The 15,246-nt window shown below is 60.8% G+C and overlaps 1 protein-coding gene across 1 annotated transcript; it reads left to right on the top strand.

Annotated features, from left to right (window-relative positions):
* The first annotated feature begins 311 nt into the window (after positions 1-311).
* Positions 312-11,336, top strand: ERRFI1 (ERBB receptor feedback inhibitor 1). Its single transcript, XM_056125185.1, has 4 exons — positions 312-451; positions 8,637-8,824; positions 8,924-8,997; positions 9,310-11,336. The coding sequence occupies exons 2-4, from the start codon at positions 8,703-8,705 to the stop codon at positions 10,416-10,418; spliced, it is 1,305 nt and encodes a 434-aa protein (XP_055981160.1). The 5' UTR covers positions 312-451; positions 8,637-8,702; the 3' UTR covers positions 10,419-11,336.
* Positions 11,337-15,246: the final 3,910 nt, after the last annotated feature.

Below are 15,246 nucleotides of genomic sequence, written 5' to 3'. Positions count from 1 at the left end.
ACCAACAAAGCGAAGGGGCATTCCGTACCCCACAGGGGCACCGGGCACCGGGGGAGGGAAGGGAAGGCCAGCGGCCCGCGCCTGGCCAGACACAAAGGCCACCACCATCACCACCGCCCCCGCCCCCCCGCCGCGGGGCCGCGCGCCGCTGCACACACGCGCGCGCGCGCGCCCCCGGGCCGCGCCGTGGCCCCTTTAAGGGGCGCCCGCTCGCGATTGGCCGCGCCGAGGGGGCGGGGCGCGGCGGCGACGTCACGGCCCCGCCCCCCAGCCTATAAAGGGCGCGCGCGGCGGCCGCGGCGGCGCGGCGCGGGGCGAGCGGAGAGCGCGCGGCGCGGAGAGGCCGGAGCGCGACGCGCCTGCGCGACCCGGGGGCCCCGAGCCCGCGGCGCGAGCGGCCGCCACGGACATGCGCGGGACGGAGCCGGGGGGGCGGCCGCGGCTCGGCGCGGTAAGAGGGGCGCGGGGCAGGGGGCGGGGGGCAGGAGGGAGGGAGCGAGGCTGGCGCCGCCCGGCCCGACCCGGCGCGGGGCCCGGCGCGGGGGGGAGGGGGCGCGGGGGTCCGCGGCGCGGGGCCGGGCGGGGGGCGGCGCGGGGCCGGGCGGGGGGCTCCGGGGCTCCAGGCCCGCGACGCTGCCGGCCGGAGCTGCGCCGCGCGGGCTTCGTCACGGCTTGAAAGAAACCAGTCTCTTACCTGCTTCCAAAAAAAAAAAAAGAATATGAATAGATTGTTAGTCATAAACTTAAGTGCAGTGCGGATGCCCGGCTGCAGCTTTAAAGGAGACGCGCCGGGGACTGTAGGGACACCTGCAGCACAGGTAGGGCAGGACTGGTTTCCAGGCAGCTGTCAGGGGTGAAGGGAGGGAGGCCCCAGCGCGCCGCATCCCTCCTCCTCCTCCTCCTCCTCCTCCTCCTCCTCCTCCTCCTCCTCCTCCTTCTACTCCTCCTCCTCTTCCTCCTCCTCCTCCCCCTCCTCCTCCTCCCCCTCCTCCTCCTCCTACTCCCCCTCTCCCTGGGGCAGAGCAAGTAAGTATCCTGCAGATCTGTGGGGTTTTTAGCGATCTGGAAGGAAGGTCGTGATGGGCAGTTGGGATCAGTGACACATCCACGCCCCGCCCTTCCCCCCATTGGGTCTGAGGTTCTCACTGCTTTTGCCTTTTGCTTTTTTCTCAATCCACCCCCCCCCCCACCCACCCACCCACCCACGACCCTCCCCCGGCCCTTATTTCTCTTTGCATTTTGGTAACTAAACTTCCTTTCAAGAGATGTTTGACTTAGACCCAACAACAGCTTTAGGTTGTTGGGTCCCAGATGCTAAAGGCACCCCCCCCCAAATAAAGTTGATTTATGCTCATTTAGACCCTCTCATGCTGGGCTCTTGGGCCGACAGCAGGGAGTTGGCGTGGGAAAAGTTGCCCTCGGTTTTAGCCAGGATTTCTGACATGTCCTCGGGGTGGCCCGGCTTCTCAGGCAGGTTTGTTTTCAGGCGATTTGAGCCCCCACGGGTGAGTGTAGCTACACAGATATGTGAGTTAGACAGGGAGCGCCTTCGTGCCGAGCACCCAGCCTCATCTGCAGTGACGCTCGGAGTCGGTGTCATAATTGCACGGAAGCACATTTTGCATTTTAAAGCCCCGCAGGATTGCCCTGTCACTGATAAGGGCCAGAAAGGAAATCTGGCTTTTTATGGCTGTTATGAAATGTCAGAATTATTTGTATTTTTGACAGGTGAGATTGCTGTTTCAGCAAATCACCTACTTTCGGTTCACTGTAGGATACTGGTTACATTCCCCAGGAGACTTAACTATTCTGTAGACTTGGGGTTTTGTGTGTGCGCGCGCGTGTGCATGAAAATAACTCTTGGCCACAGCCCCTCCAAAATTGAACCAGATCATTCTTTCTGCAAATACTAATGGCAGCTTTGCAGAGCAAGTTGTCTAAATTACAGGTCCGACCTAGCATGCTTGGAGCTGACCTGAAAGTCCGCATACCTTCAGGTAGCCTGAGAAAGAGGGCCGGGGCAGGGGAGGGAGACGATTGTCACGGCGGATGCCAGGAATCTGAATGTCAGAGGCCTCCCGACCAGAGAATGAGCAGAGAATGAGCTCCGCTCACCGTCTGCAGTCAGTGCCTCGCCGGAATCCCTCTAGCATCCTGCTTTATTAAACAGCTAATGAATAACTCTCTAGATAAACAAAATCCAGCGGTGGCATTGCTTGCCCAAAATAAACACTTGCTCTGTAGAAGTCGCTGAGGCTGTGCTTCGAGGTGCGTGCTCTGTGTGCAGAGCCTTCTAAGGGAGGGGAAGTGTGCGCTTCGGGTTTCAGAGGGAGGGAAAGATTCTGAGATTGGGAGGCATTGTTGGTTGCCTGAGTCCAGTTTCTTCTTCCATAACATGGCTAGAGAGCTAGTCTTACAGGCCTCCTGAGCGCGACTCTAAAATACAGCGCTCCAGGGCCAGGAGAGAGTCCAGCTCTGAGGGCGCTGACCTTGCACGCAGCTGACCTGGGCTTGATCCCTGCACCCCATAGGGTCCCCCGAGTGCAGAGCCAGGAGTCACCCCTGAGCATCGCCGGTTGTGGTGGAATAATAATAATAATAATAAGATCTGGAGTTCTGGCTTCCTGAGTTAGTGCTTTGAGCTCCAGGGCGCCGGGATGCAGCCCAACCTTGGTGTGGAACAGGAAAAAGCGACAAGGAAGGCAGGAAGACCCTGTCCAGGGGCTCTCACCAGAGGCCAGGAATGTGAGAGACTGGAGCGGGCGATGACCTCCAGTGACCACGGCCCCCTGCGGCCGCCCTCTCCTGGGGGGCCTTGTTGCAGGCCGGTCGAGCGGCCCTCAGGTTCCCGGAGCTTCTGTCCACACCCTGGGGGTCAGTCGGGTGGTCTCACTGAGATCAGGGAGCTGACTGAGATGGGGGTGGGTGACCGCTCCTTCCTGGGTCGCCTTCCTGCCCCGCTTCTCCCCCACACCCTCGCCTTCTGAGCTCTGGAAGTTAGAGGCCACAGCTGCCGGGGGTCCTTCCCTCTGGGCCTGCAGGCCAGCTGCTCCATGGGCCTGGCGTTGGATGTGCCTCAGTGGTCTCCGTGTCCTCCGCAGGGCCGGCCAGGGCAGGCAGGGCTTGTGATGGGAGGAGAAAGGTCCTGAGGAAGTTCTGGGCTTTACCAGAGACTCCTGTCCCAGTGCCCGCGCGCGGGGTCCGTTGGACCCTCTTATTTGCAGGGCTGGGTCAGGCGCCATGCTGACCTGGGGGAGACTTGCTGGAGGGGCGGGCTCAGGAAGGCAGCAGGGGGCTTCCTCCTGGCTAGAGCAGGGCTGAGGGTGCGGACAGTGCCCAGCTGCCCCCCACCTGGCAGGCACGCAGCCCCCATGGTGGGGAGCTGAGCAGCCACGCCGTCTCTGGGCCTCCAAGGGCCACCCAGGGTCAGCACCTTGGCTGCTCCGGCCACACGGCCCCGCTGGCTCTGGGGCATAAGGACTGTGGTCCTCTCCTGCCAGTCAGCTAGAGGAGAACAAGCCAGGCTTGGGGGAAGATGTCCGTCATCTCTCAGGTCTGAGGGTAGCTGGTTTCCTGGGTGCCACCTCCAGCGGGTCCCCTTAGGACCTCCACAGACTCCCCAGCCAGCTCTGCCTTTCCCGACAGGGCCCCTGGAGCACATTGATGCCGGAGACCCCCATTTAGGAACCAAGAATGAAACGGGGGCCCGCCAGGCCGGGGGAGCAGCGGCCCACGGCGGGAATTCTAACTGGCCCTTCCTTTCCCGAGTTGTCTCGTAAAAAGGCATTTCAGAAAACCTGCAGTGAGGGGCTTTAGTCCCGGAGAGCCTTAAGCCTTCAGGAATAAACTCAAGGCCACATATGGCTGTAGCACATCTGCAGGTTTGCCCGAATCACTGAAGTTCCAAGGCCAGCAGGTTTTCCAGGGTGCCAAATCTAACCTCCTGGAGGGCATGTCCCCCCAGCACACACACACACACACCTGAGAGCGTGGACACCCATCATCTCGCAGGCCCACGCATGAACCTTCTGACTCAGCTGGCCAAGTGTCTGGGGTGACCCCCAGGTCCCCTAACCCGACTGGCGCTTTGGACACAGCAAGCAGAGAAATGCCAGAGCCTGGTTCCACTCTCCTCGGCCCAAGGAGTGCTTCCAGAATTCAGCATGAAGGACAGACCTGTGCATATTGGCTTAGGTGAAGAGGAAAAATGAGCTTTCGGACAATTTTGGGCTGAATTTTTGGGCCAACCAATGTGCTCACCTTTCATCTCTCTCCCCAAGTATGGAAATAGTTATGTAGGTAATTGTTCATTGCAGCTGAAAAGAGAAAAGACCATTTATCACCCTGAATAAACAAATCAGGTTCTCAAACCAGATTGAAAGAAGGAAATTACATCACACTTTTCAATAAGGAAGCATGAGCTGTGTGATAAAAATGTGCCCCTCCTCCAGGGGTGAGGAAGGAGGAGATGGGCAGAGATGAGGCCGGGAGGGACTGGCCATGGCTTAAGGTGTAACCTGCACTGCCCTTAAGGTAGCTGAGCTGTGGGGCTGTGATTTCAGCTCTGAAAAGCAGCACCGGGTGGTTTGGGGTCCTTTTTTTTTTTTTAATATAAGGAAAGTAACAAAGGTAGAGCAACAAAACCACAGTAGGTCCATTGTCGCCTGGAAGGAATAGTAGGTAAGAGAAACCCTTTGTTTTGAGAGAACATTCTTCCAAGTGCTGTAGATAAATAGAAGGTACTTCCTTAACCCTTGAAGTTTATGTGTCCCTGGTCTGCAATCTGCTTTGGATCTTGGAAATGCGTTTACTGACCAGTCCTTGCCTGCTGTGTCCACTGCCCTCCGCTCCGTCCGGGGCAGTCCCACGGGGAGTCTAGCATGGCTCTCCCAAGCCCTCGGCTCTCTCCCAGGCCCAAGCTCCACGGGCCTCAGTTCCCCAGGGGCTGATAGGCTTTATTCTCAATGTCCACTTAGTGAAAGTGTGTTAGAAACGAGCGCTGTGAGGGTCTGCAGGGGGAGAGCCAATCCACCAAGAACACTGGCCAGGCCCCAGGGATACAGAGACAGACGAGGCCCAGCTCTCAGAGAGCCTGGGGGAGAGGCGGGAGGAGAAAGAACCGTGGAAAGATGGACAGGCCTCCTTTGGGGGCTTCCGGGGGTCACCTGCGCCCTTCAGTTTGGCGCTGTGGCTCTGGTGTGTGGGAACTCAGGTGACAGCGATGGACACTGGTTCTGGCTGTCACAGACCGCATGCATGTGTGTGTGGGGGTGCAGTGATAGTGGGGTTCAGTTTGGATTTGGAGACCCCAGTGGCCCGTGGACCTTCCATGTGGACAGTAGCGCCCAGAGGGATGGGGGAGTGTGGGGCACTGGTCAGTGTGGGGGCTGATCAGAGACAGTCTCAAGGGGCAAAAGGTTTCGTTTTATTTTCTGAAAGAAAAAAACACCAAGTGATTTTAATGAGAAAAGTAGGTCGTCTTTGGGAGTGGGTTATTTTTGTTTTGTTTCTGTTTGGGGGCCACACTGGCGGTGCTCAGGGCTCACTCCTGGTGGTACTCAGGGGACATGGGATGCCAGGGACGGAACCGGGCAGCCTCGTGCAAGGCAAGCGCTCTCCCCGCTGTCCTGTTGCTCTCTGGGATGCTCTAACAGCATTTGACACTCAAAAGGCTTCCAATGACTTGGTGAATTTTAGGTCACCCAGCTCCTGGGCTGCTGAGTTTAACATTGGCTCCCAAGCCTTTGTCCCTCTGATGCTCTCTGCCCCCGCCACTGATCTTGCCGGGAAAGTGGGCTGTGTGCACGCTGCTCTCTTCCGCTGTGAAGGCTCAGGGGGGCGAGTTTTATAATCACAAGGAACAAAATCCAGAGCAGTCCCATTGCACTGGGGGAGCGTGTTTGCTTTTAACCTGTTCTTGGCCAGAGAGATGGGTCCTGTTCCTTCCCCTCCCCTGGTGCTCCAGGGGGCTGAGGTGGACAGGGCACGCGTGTGGCCAGAGCTGGCCCCCCAGACCTGCAGGCTGCAGGTTGCCCCTGGGGTCCTTTCCCAGGAAACGTGCAGTTCGCTGGCCCTGGCTTCTCAGCGGCAGGGCAGTAGGAAGTTGGGACAGTTTCATAACCGCCATTCACAATTCCCCATTGAAACGAGAGGCGGTCACCTGCCATGAATACACAAAGGCACCATTGTGGGCAGGAGCGAGCGGCTCGCTGAACACAATTCTTTTTCTGCTGAAAAGGACAGTTTTTTTTGTTTGTTTTTTGTTTTTTTTCCCCCTCGAAGAAAGCCAACAAGTAGGTGCAGGACACAATGAGCAAAAAATAACTTTTTCTAGAACAGGATCAAGAATGCGAAGTGACCGCTGAAATGCACGTTTAGCAATCCCGGGCGATTCCAGCCCGGGGAGTGAGCGCGCGCTCCTGCCCGGCCGGCCGGGATGGCCTTGCACAATCGGCTGCGGAAGGCCCGGCGGGGCGGCTGGCACCGGCGTTACCGGGCGCTGGTTGGCCCGCACGCAGGTGGGGGCGGGGCCTGCAGGGCGCCCAATTACCGGGCGCTGGTTGGCCCGCACGCAGGTGGGGGCGGAGCCTGCAGGCCGCCCCAATTACAGGCGCTGGTTGGCCCGCACGCAGGTGGGGGCGGGGCCTGCAGGCCGCCCGCCCGCGCAGCATTTTCCTGTAATCTCTGCAGTGATCTTCAAACGTGCGCGTTCAAACTACTTAAATACCATATTCTCCTACCTCTCCGGCCTTTCATTTTTCTCTTGCCACACAGACTTTCCCTCCCGTCCCGCCGGGGCGGGGGTGTCCGGAAAGGCCCAGGCGCGGACAGGCCCGGTGACCTCCTCCCATGGGCCCGCCTGTTTGACATATTTGCACCTGGAGGAGGCCCTGGGTGTGATCCAGCCCCACAGAAAAATAAAAACGTTTTCACACCTGCCCCTGGTAAATTTGGGGGGACCTTTTTTTTTTTTTATTTGTTTTGGGTCACACCTGTCGATGCTGAGGGCTTAATACCTGGCTCTGTGCCCAGGGGTCACTCTCCTGGCAGTGCTCGGGGAGCAGATGAGGTGCTAGGGATGGAACCCAGGTCGCCCACATGCAAGGCCAGCGCCTTCCCCGCTGTGCTGTCACTCAGATCCTGGACCTGCCTGCTCCGTCGCTGGCATCTGAAACCCCAGAACTGGCCCCTAGTTCCCTGGCTGGGAAGGAAAGATCAGTGCAGACAGGACTTTTGTGTTTGGTTTCTACTTTTTTTTTTTTTTTTTTTAACATATCGTGATCTCTACATTCAGAAACCCTCTGCCTTCCACCCGGAATGCTCTGGGGAGTCATTCAGCAAACATTCACTTCCTGGGCACCTGCCGACATCCCCGGTCGTGGCACCTAGTGATTGGGAAAGAGCCCGTCTCCTGAGCTCACGGGCCAGTGGGAGGTGACACGCCGGTCCATAAAACAAAAATAACACCTGTGCCGCCCCCCACACACACACGTGCATAGCTCCCAGGGGCCACAGCAGAACGGAGGCCGCAAGAGCAAGTGCGGGGGGGGGGGGGGGGGGGGGGGCCACTGGCGCCGAGAGGCCTCAGGACTACACAGCGACTGACTCGGCTGCTGTCTCCCGGCCTTGTAGGTACCAGGCACTTCCGGAAGGAGAATTCGAGGAATTGTCCTTGGGTTTGTCTCTGGAAGGAGGGGCGACACGCTCCTCAGCCTCCCCCAAGCCGGTGACCTGGCGGGATTCCATTTTCACAGGAAAATGGAAATTGGCAACTTCAGGTTCTCCTTGTTCCAGCGCCTTCCGAACCCCCAGGGCCCAGGTCAAGGGGGACCTGCCCGTGGGCATGCGGGCGAGGTGTCACAGGAGCCCGGCCAGCCCCGGGTGTTGGCTGCCAGAAATCAGTGTCCTGTCCTTCCTGAACCTTCCTGAAGGCGCTGCCTTTGCTGGCCGCCCCCGCCCCCGCCCCCGGAAGGGGAGAATAGAGCACGTGTCTCCGGGCGCTGGGCTGGTGACTCCTGCTATGCCAGTTCATTCCCACAGTGCTGGGAGATCTCCGTTCTCACATGCATGTTCTCAGAAAGCTGATTTTTAGGGCCTGCATTTAAGGAGCCTCATCAGAAGTATGAGTTGATCCTCATAGAAATGTCAGAATTGGGGCCAGATCCGTAGCACAGCGGGGAGGGTGTCAGCCTTGCACATGGTCAACCCAGGTTTGATCCCGGCATCCCATCGGTCCTCTGAGCACTGCCAGGAGTAATTCCTGAGTGCAGAGTCAGGAGTCACCCCTGAGGCATCGCCGAATGTCACCCCAAAAGCCAAAAAAGAGTCCGAACTTTGTTTTGCTTTGGAGAGCCACACCCAGTGGTGTTCAGGGATTACTCCTACTGGCTCTGTACTCGGGAGTTACTCCTGGCAGGGCTCAGGGGCCCTTCCAGGATGCCAGGGATGGAACGCAGGTCAGCCACATGCAAGGCAAACGCCCTCCCCACTCACCTGTGCTCCGGCCTGATAGGTCAGAATTGACATCTGTGCCGGTGTTTTTTTTCTGGTGCTCCCCGACCCCCCATTCTTGACTCTTCTGCTTCTGCCTGACGCCAGCATTTCCCCTCATTCCTTCTCCTCCTCCTCCCCCGCAGGCAATGAGAGCGCCCGGCCACTAGACAGCCGGTCCCCACGGCACAGCGGCTCCGGAACAAGGCACAATGTCAGTGGCGGGCATCACTGCTCAGGAGATCGGGGTGCCGCTGAAATCTGGGTTTCTGCACAACGGCCAGGCCCTGGGGACACTGGGGAGCTGCTGGGGACCTCGCAGCAACTTGGACAGGTCAGGCCTGGGCCCACCCCGCGCTGTGGGGAGTGGGGCGGGGGTCCACGTGCCCTGCCGCCTCCGCCAACACCCCTCCCTTCTGCTTCCCTCCTGCAGTTTCCTGGGTCTCGACCCCATAACCATGGCCTGCAGGCTGAACTCGGCAGCCCCGGAGCACCTGCCCAGTCTTGGTGAGCATCAGCGGGTGGGGGGGATGGGAGGAGGTCAGCGGTGCAGAGCTCAGGGGCTGCGGCCAGGCCGGGCGCGTGGTCGTCAGGCAGTCACCCGCGGCTGCACACGTCACAGCCCTGCCCAGGTGTGTGGGTGTGGGCCGCGCGCAGCCGGCCGGGAGATGGGAGAGATAATTCGTTCTTTGAACCATGTGCGTGCCCAATCTGCCCGTCTCTAATTACAGCCGTGCCGGTTGCCTGGGTGTTCTCGGGGCTGCCGGGGCGAGGGTGGCACCGGGGGCCTGGGGTGACGGCGGCGTCTCTCCCTTGCAGGGCGCGCTCCCAAGGCGGCGCGGCTGAAGGGCAGCCTGCCCCCCCTCACCATCCCCCCGAGCGAGGACCCGGGCCCCTGGGAGGAGGAGCGGCTGGCGGGGGGCTTGAAAAGACTGTCGCTGAGCGGGGCCTGCGCCCCCACCCCGCCGCTGACGCCTAGCCGGGCCTCACCCGCCCCGTTCCTGGGCACGACCCTGGGAGAGCGCGGCTCCCGGCCGCTGCCCCCGCTGCCCATCTCCGAGGACCTGTCTGGGGACGAGGCGGACAGCGAGGTGCAGTTCCTCACCAGCTCGGACACGGCCTTGCTGCTGGGCCACTGCGCACTGCCCGACTTCCAGGCTGACCTGCCGGGCCGCCGCAGCTTCCGGGGCTGCGGGCAGATCAACTACGCCTACCTGGACACGCCCGCGGCGTCCGCCACCGACCTGGACCAGGCACCCGAGGCCGAGGCCGAGGAGGCCAGCCCAGTGCCGCTGCAGGCCCGCCGCCGGCTGCGGCGCTCGCACTCAGGCCCCGCCGGCTCCTTCAGCAAACCCTCGGCCGGCCGCGCCCACGCGCACCGCGCCTCCCCCAACTCCGACGACGACAAGCCCGAGGTGCCGCCCCGGGTCCCCATCCCGCCCCGGCCCGCCAAGCCCGATTACCGGCGGTGGTCGGCCGAGGTCACGTCCACCACCTACAGCGACGAGGACAAGCCCCCCAAAGTGCCGCCGCGGGAACCCCTGTCCCGGAGCAACTCCCGCACGCCGAGCCCCAAAAGCCTTCCGTCTTACCTCAACGGGGTCATGCCCCCCACGCAGAGCTTCGCCCCGGACCCCAAGTACGTGAGCAGCAAGGCCCTGCAGCGGCAGCACAGCGAGGGCGCGGCGGGCGCGGCGCCCTGCATCCTGCCCATCATGGAGAACGGCAGGAAGGTGAGCTCCACGCACTACTACCTGCTGCCCGAGCGGCCGCCCTACCTGTGCCGCTACCAGCACTTCCTGTGCGAGGCCCAGGAGCCCGGCGCCCGCCTGCCCGCGCCCCCCGCCGAGCGGCCGGACCCCAAGGCCAGGCTGGAGCTGGGAAGCCCCGGCAAGCGCAAGCACGGCGCCTACGTGGTGTCACCGTAGACCGACCACCGCCCCCGGCTGCCCACAGGCTCGCCGAGGGTCCGGCCCGCCGGGCAGGGGCGAGGCGCGCCAGGACGCCGAGGACCCAACTGTCTGTCTGTCTGTCCGCCCGGGCCCTGGGTCTCAGCCCGCTGCAGGGCCCCCGCATGGCCTAGAGAGCCGTGTGGTCGCCCCCCAACCCCGTCCTAGAGGGATTGATCCCCGGAGCGCGGGAGGGGCCGAGACTGCTGGCGTCCGTGTTTCTGCTTGGTGGCGGTGGCGGCCCACCCGTCCTCAGCCCCCCGAGACTAGACCTGGCCCCCTCCCCCGGCAGAGCGCAGCCAGCCCATGGCGGATTCGTTTGAAGCCATCATCATGGGACAGTTTTGTGATTGCAGGTTCAAATACGGGATGCGTGTTGTGCTTGGTTTTTATTTTTTATTTCTAGACTGTATCAGAAAAACGTCCGACACAAGCTGGCCTTGTGTTGCCGGTTCCTCTTCAGTATTTCCTGGGGGATCGTTTGCTTTGAGAGTAAACCCCGTGGGCGCAGTGGCGGGCTGCCCTCCCGCCAGAGGCCGCGCGGCGCCCCCACCCCCCCCCTGCAGCTGCCACGCGCCCTCCCCCCACCCCCTGCTTCCACGGCCCAGTCTTGTCTAGCGAAGCCCACGAGGTGCTGACTAACGGGGCACATTACTACGATGTTCTCTTAACAGTTAAAAGAGCTGTTTACAGTTTCAACTGCTGAGTGATAGTATTCGAGCTATTGAAAAGCTTCTATTTTAGTATGAACTAAATGAAGGTTAAAACTTGCTTTAGAGAAATGCACTGATTTCTGCATTATATGTACAGTATTGGACAGAGGACTTTGTTCATTTTTGTTGCATTATTTGGAATATTGTCTTTTCATTTTAATAAAGTTATAATACTTATTTATGACACCGTTAACAACGTTTCTTGCCTAAACTCATAAAAAGCTCGATCTTCTCCTGTCGCCCGGTGCAGTTGGAAGTTCCGTCGTTCCCTTTGATTTCAAGGCTCTGGACAGGGTGCAGTGACCTGTTTTTTGACCTGTTTTATTGAGGTTCTCCCCACCCGCGCTCCCGCCCAGACACTTCTGCAGTGAGAAATAGTCCCATTGGGTTGTGGGCCGGGGAGACGGTTCAGGGGTGAAGGCTCCAGCCTGGCTCGGAGCTGACCCGGGGTTCCATCCCCGGCACTCAGCAGCACCCTCATGCCCGAGCACAGAAATGATCCCACTGCAAACCACAGGAGGTCGCATCTCGTGACTGCTCAGACCCGGCCTGGCTCCCCAGCCTCGCTGGCCCTGGCCACTGCAGAGACACTGGCCTGTACACTGCATGGCACAGAAGGGACCGGGAGCATGCTGCCCGGAAACACTCTCGGCGCCAGCCCCGATCCCCCGCCACAGGCACCGTCCTTGTGGCCAAGACGGTCCGACGGGAAGGGCTGGTGGCAGTGGTCTGGGAGCCGGACGTGTGCTGGGGGTCCTGGCACTCTGGGTGTCCCACCCGGGGAGTCTGGTTCACTGGACGTGCCGACAGACACACGACGGCCCCAGACACACGCCAGCCCTCGTGGCAAAGGCTGCCAGGCCTGGTGCCCGCCACAGACAGTGGAGGAGGATGGACGGCAGTGAGCTGAGCGCTGCTAGGGGCTGCGGGCAGAGGCCACGGGATGTGGGAGACCCAGGAAAGGAAATGTTGCAAGGGGCAGGAGTCGGAGCCTGCAGTGGGCGGGCTGCTAGGTGCGGCAGGGGAATTCTGGGTAGATGCTGACAAGGCGGGAAGGAGGTGCCAGCAGGTGGCAGAGCCCCACGTGGCATCCTGGGCACCCCGGGCCTCCTTCCCAGCCCTCTGCGTCTTTCCTCAAAATCGGCAGAGGAAGTCCCGCCTCTGGGCTTTATCATGTGGTGTGTCACGGGACAGACACGGCCAGGACACGATGATCATCCAAATGGCCACGGGGTGATAACTATGGAGCCTTTTGCCAGGCTTTTGTTTTGCTTTGTTTTTTTTTTTTTTGCTTTTTGGGTCCCACCCAGCGATGCTCAGGGGTTCCTCCTGGCTTGGCACTCAGAAATCACTCCTGGTGGTGCTCAGGGGGGATGCTGGGAATTGAACCCAGGTCGGCGACGTGCAAGGCAAAGGCCCTCCCCACTGTGCTATCGCTTCAGCCCCCTCCTAATGGCCTTTGGCAGGGAAAAGTGCTTCCGCCCCTGCTCAGGACAGCTGCTGTTTCTTCTCAACTCCTCACTCCCTTCCCTCCGCCTTCCCACTTTCCCTGGTCTGGAGAATCCGGTCTGCACACACAACTCGGTGATCTGGGCACCTGCGTCGGCAGCCACTGCACCCCAAACCGCTGGGCCCTGGAGCACTGCCCTGGAGGTGTCTGGAGGATGGAGAGGCAGGACAGGCCCAAGGGCTGGACCTGCGGGAGGCTCCGTCCTATAGGGCCGCGAGAGTCCTGCCTGGCTCTGCTTGAAAGCCGAAAGCCAAAGGCTCCATCGGGGACCCACTCATGACACAGAGGACGCCAACATCCGGGCGGGAGCGAGCTCGGCGCGCTCGAACCCAGCCCCATAGGCATGAGCGCAGCCCCGGCCGGCCTGGCTGGCCCAATAGCCGCATGGCTCCCGCCCTAGAAGCCTGTGCCGTGGATGCTGAGCCCTGGGTCTGCTCACTGCCCATTTCTCCCTAGGGATCAGGGAAAGGCCCTGTAAAAGAGGTTTCCTCACTGGAAGGTGGGGAGGAAGGAAAGGAAGGCAAAGAAGAGAAGAAAAGGAAGGGAGGGTGGGAGGGACAAAGGGGAGGGGGAAGGAAGTAGGGGGAGGGAAGCAGGAGGGAGGGGAGGGGAGGGAGGGAGAGGGAAGCAGGGGGGAGGGGAAGGGAGGGAGGGGGAGGGAAGCGGGGGGGAGGGAAACAGGGGGGAGGGGAGGGGGGAGGGGGAGGAAAGCGGTGGAGGGAAGGGGAGAGAGGGAAGCAGGGGGGAGGGGAAGGGAGGGAGGGGGAGGGAAGCAGGGAGGAGGGGAGGGGAGGGGGGAGGAGGAGGGAAGCGGTGGAGGGAAGGGGAAAGAGGGAAGCAGGGGGGAGGGGAAGGGAGGGAGGGGGAGGGAAGCAGGGAGGAGGGGAGGGGAGGGGGGAGGAGGAGGGAAGCGGTGGAGGGAAGGGGAAAGAGGGAAGCAGGGGGAAGGGGAAGGGAGAGGGAGGGAAGCAGGGGGAAGGGAGGGAGGAAGAGGGAAGCAGGGTGGAGGGGAAGGGGAGGAAGGGGAAGGGAAGCAGGGGTGAGGGGAGGGGAGGGAGGGGGAGGGAAGCGGTGGAGGGGAGGGGAGAGAGGGAAGCAGGGTGGTGGGGAAGGGAGGGAGGGGGAGGGAAGCAGGGTGGAGAAGAAAGGGCAGGGAAGCAGAGGGGAGGGAGGGGGAAGCAGGGTGGAAGGAAGGGGGAGGGAGGGAGGGGGAGGGAAGCAGGGTGGAGGGGAAGGGGAGGGAGGGGTGGTAGGGAGGGGGAGGGGGAGGGAGGGGGAGAAAAGCAGGGGGAGGGGAGGGAGGGGGAGGAAAGCAGGGGGAGGTGAGGGGGGAAGCAGGGGGAGGGGCGGGAGGTGGAGGGAAGCAGGGGGGAGGGGAGAGGGGGAGGAGGGAGGGTGCCTCAGCCTTATGTACCTGCCTTGTAGGCATGAGGCCCCGGGTTCCATCCCCACACTGCAAATACAATGAAAGGAGGAATAAGCAGGCACAGGGGCCATGTGCACAATTTCTGGGGTCAGGGTTCAAGGGGCAGGGTGTGAGCAGGTACCAGCAGGGAAAAGCATTCTCCTCCCAGACCCCAAATAAACTAGCACATGTCAAAGACGGCCAGTGGCCCACAATGCTGTGGCGAGGGGGCGGGACACGGGCCCCTTCCGCTCAGCAAACGGGCGTCAGGGGCTCCTGCCAAGGCGAGAATGAACATCAGCAAAGGAACAGACGCCCAGGGGTGGTCCGTGTGGTGCAGTCTGCCGTGTCATCGCTGGTGTACAGTTTCAGGGTAGCGGAGCTTCTTCCTCAAGTTTCCAGTGCCATTGTTTTACACAGCGCTGTCCTGCATCGGTGGGGGGACTTGGTCAGCCGGAAACGCTAACCATGCTAGTGTCTCAGTGAGACCTGGGCAGTAACAGGACCGTAAGCCACAGGACCAAGAATTTATTTTTAGGGGGCTGGAGCGATAGCACAGCGGGTAGGGCATTTGCCTTGCATGCAGCCGACCCGGGTTCGATTCCCAGCATCCCATAGGGTCCCCCAAGCACCGCCAGGAGTGATTTCTGAGTGCTTGAGCCAGGAGTAGTAGCCCTGTGCATCGCCAGGTGTGACCAAAAAAGAAAAAAGAATTTATTTTTAAAGATGAGCCTGTCATAAACACAGGTGGTCTGGTAAAGACAATTTCAAGGGCCTGGAGCACCAGTACAGTGGGTAAGGCATTTGTCTTGCATGTGGCCGACCCAGACTTAATCCCTGACACCCATATGACCCCCTGAACCCTACTAGGGTGCAGAGCCTGAGTGCAGAGCCACGAGTAAGCCCTGAGCACCGCTGGGTATGACCTCCAGCCCCCAAAAGAGCCTTTAAAATGTTAAATAGAGACTCACAAGAAATGTGACCAACGGTCCAGATATTCCTGTACCCATTACCCAAATTCTACCCAAGTCCCATGTTCCTTAGAGTCTAGGATCTGATCCAGGGAACTGGTGCTACCCGAGTCACCAGGCTGTATTCATGGGGCAAGAGTGACAATCTGGATGCCCTTGCGAGGGCTTAGGGCCATGACCACGGCCTTCATTAAAATTTCAATTCAGA

Source organism: Sorex fumeus, unplaced genomic scaffold, assembly GCF_029834395.1.
Source record: "Sorex fumeus unplaced genomic scaffold, SorFum_2.1 ptg000054l, whole genome shotgun sequence".
Taxonomy (NCBI): Eukaryota; Metazoa; Chordata; class Mammalia; order Eulipotyphla; family Soricidae; genus Sorex; species Sorex fumeus.
This window is presented reverse-complemented; position numbering and strand designations above follow the sequence as displayed.

What these genes read in the sequence shown, in the direction of transcription:
- ERRFI1 (XM_056125185.1), top strand. Translation starts at nt 8,703, where the DNA reads ATGTCAGTGGCGGGCATCACTGCTCAGGAGATCGGGGTGCCGCTGAAA. An exon ending in CCTCGCAGCAACTTGGACAG is followed by an intron (nt 8,825 to 8,923) that starts GTCAGGCCTGGG and finishes TCCCTCCTGCAG; the next exon opens with TTTCCTGGGTCTCGACCCCA. An exon ending in GGAGCACCTGCCCAGTCTTG is followed by an intron (nt 8,998 to 9,309) that starts GTGAGCATCAGC and finishes TCTCCCTTGCAG; the next exon opens with GGCGCGCTCCCAAGGCGGCG.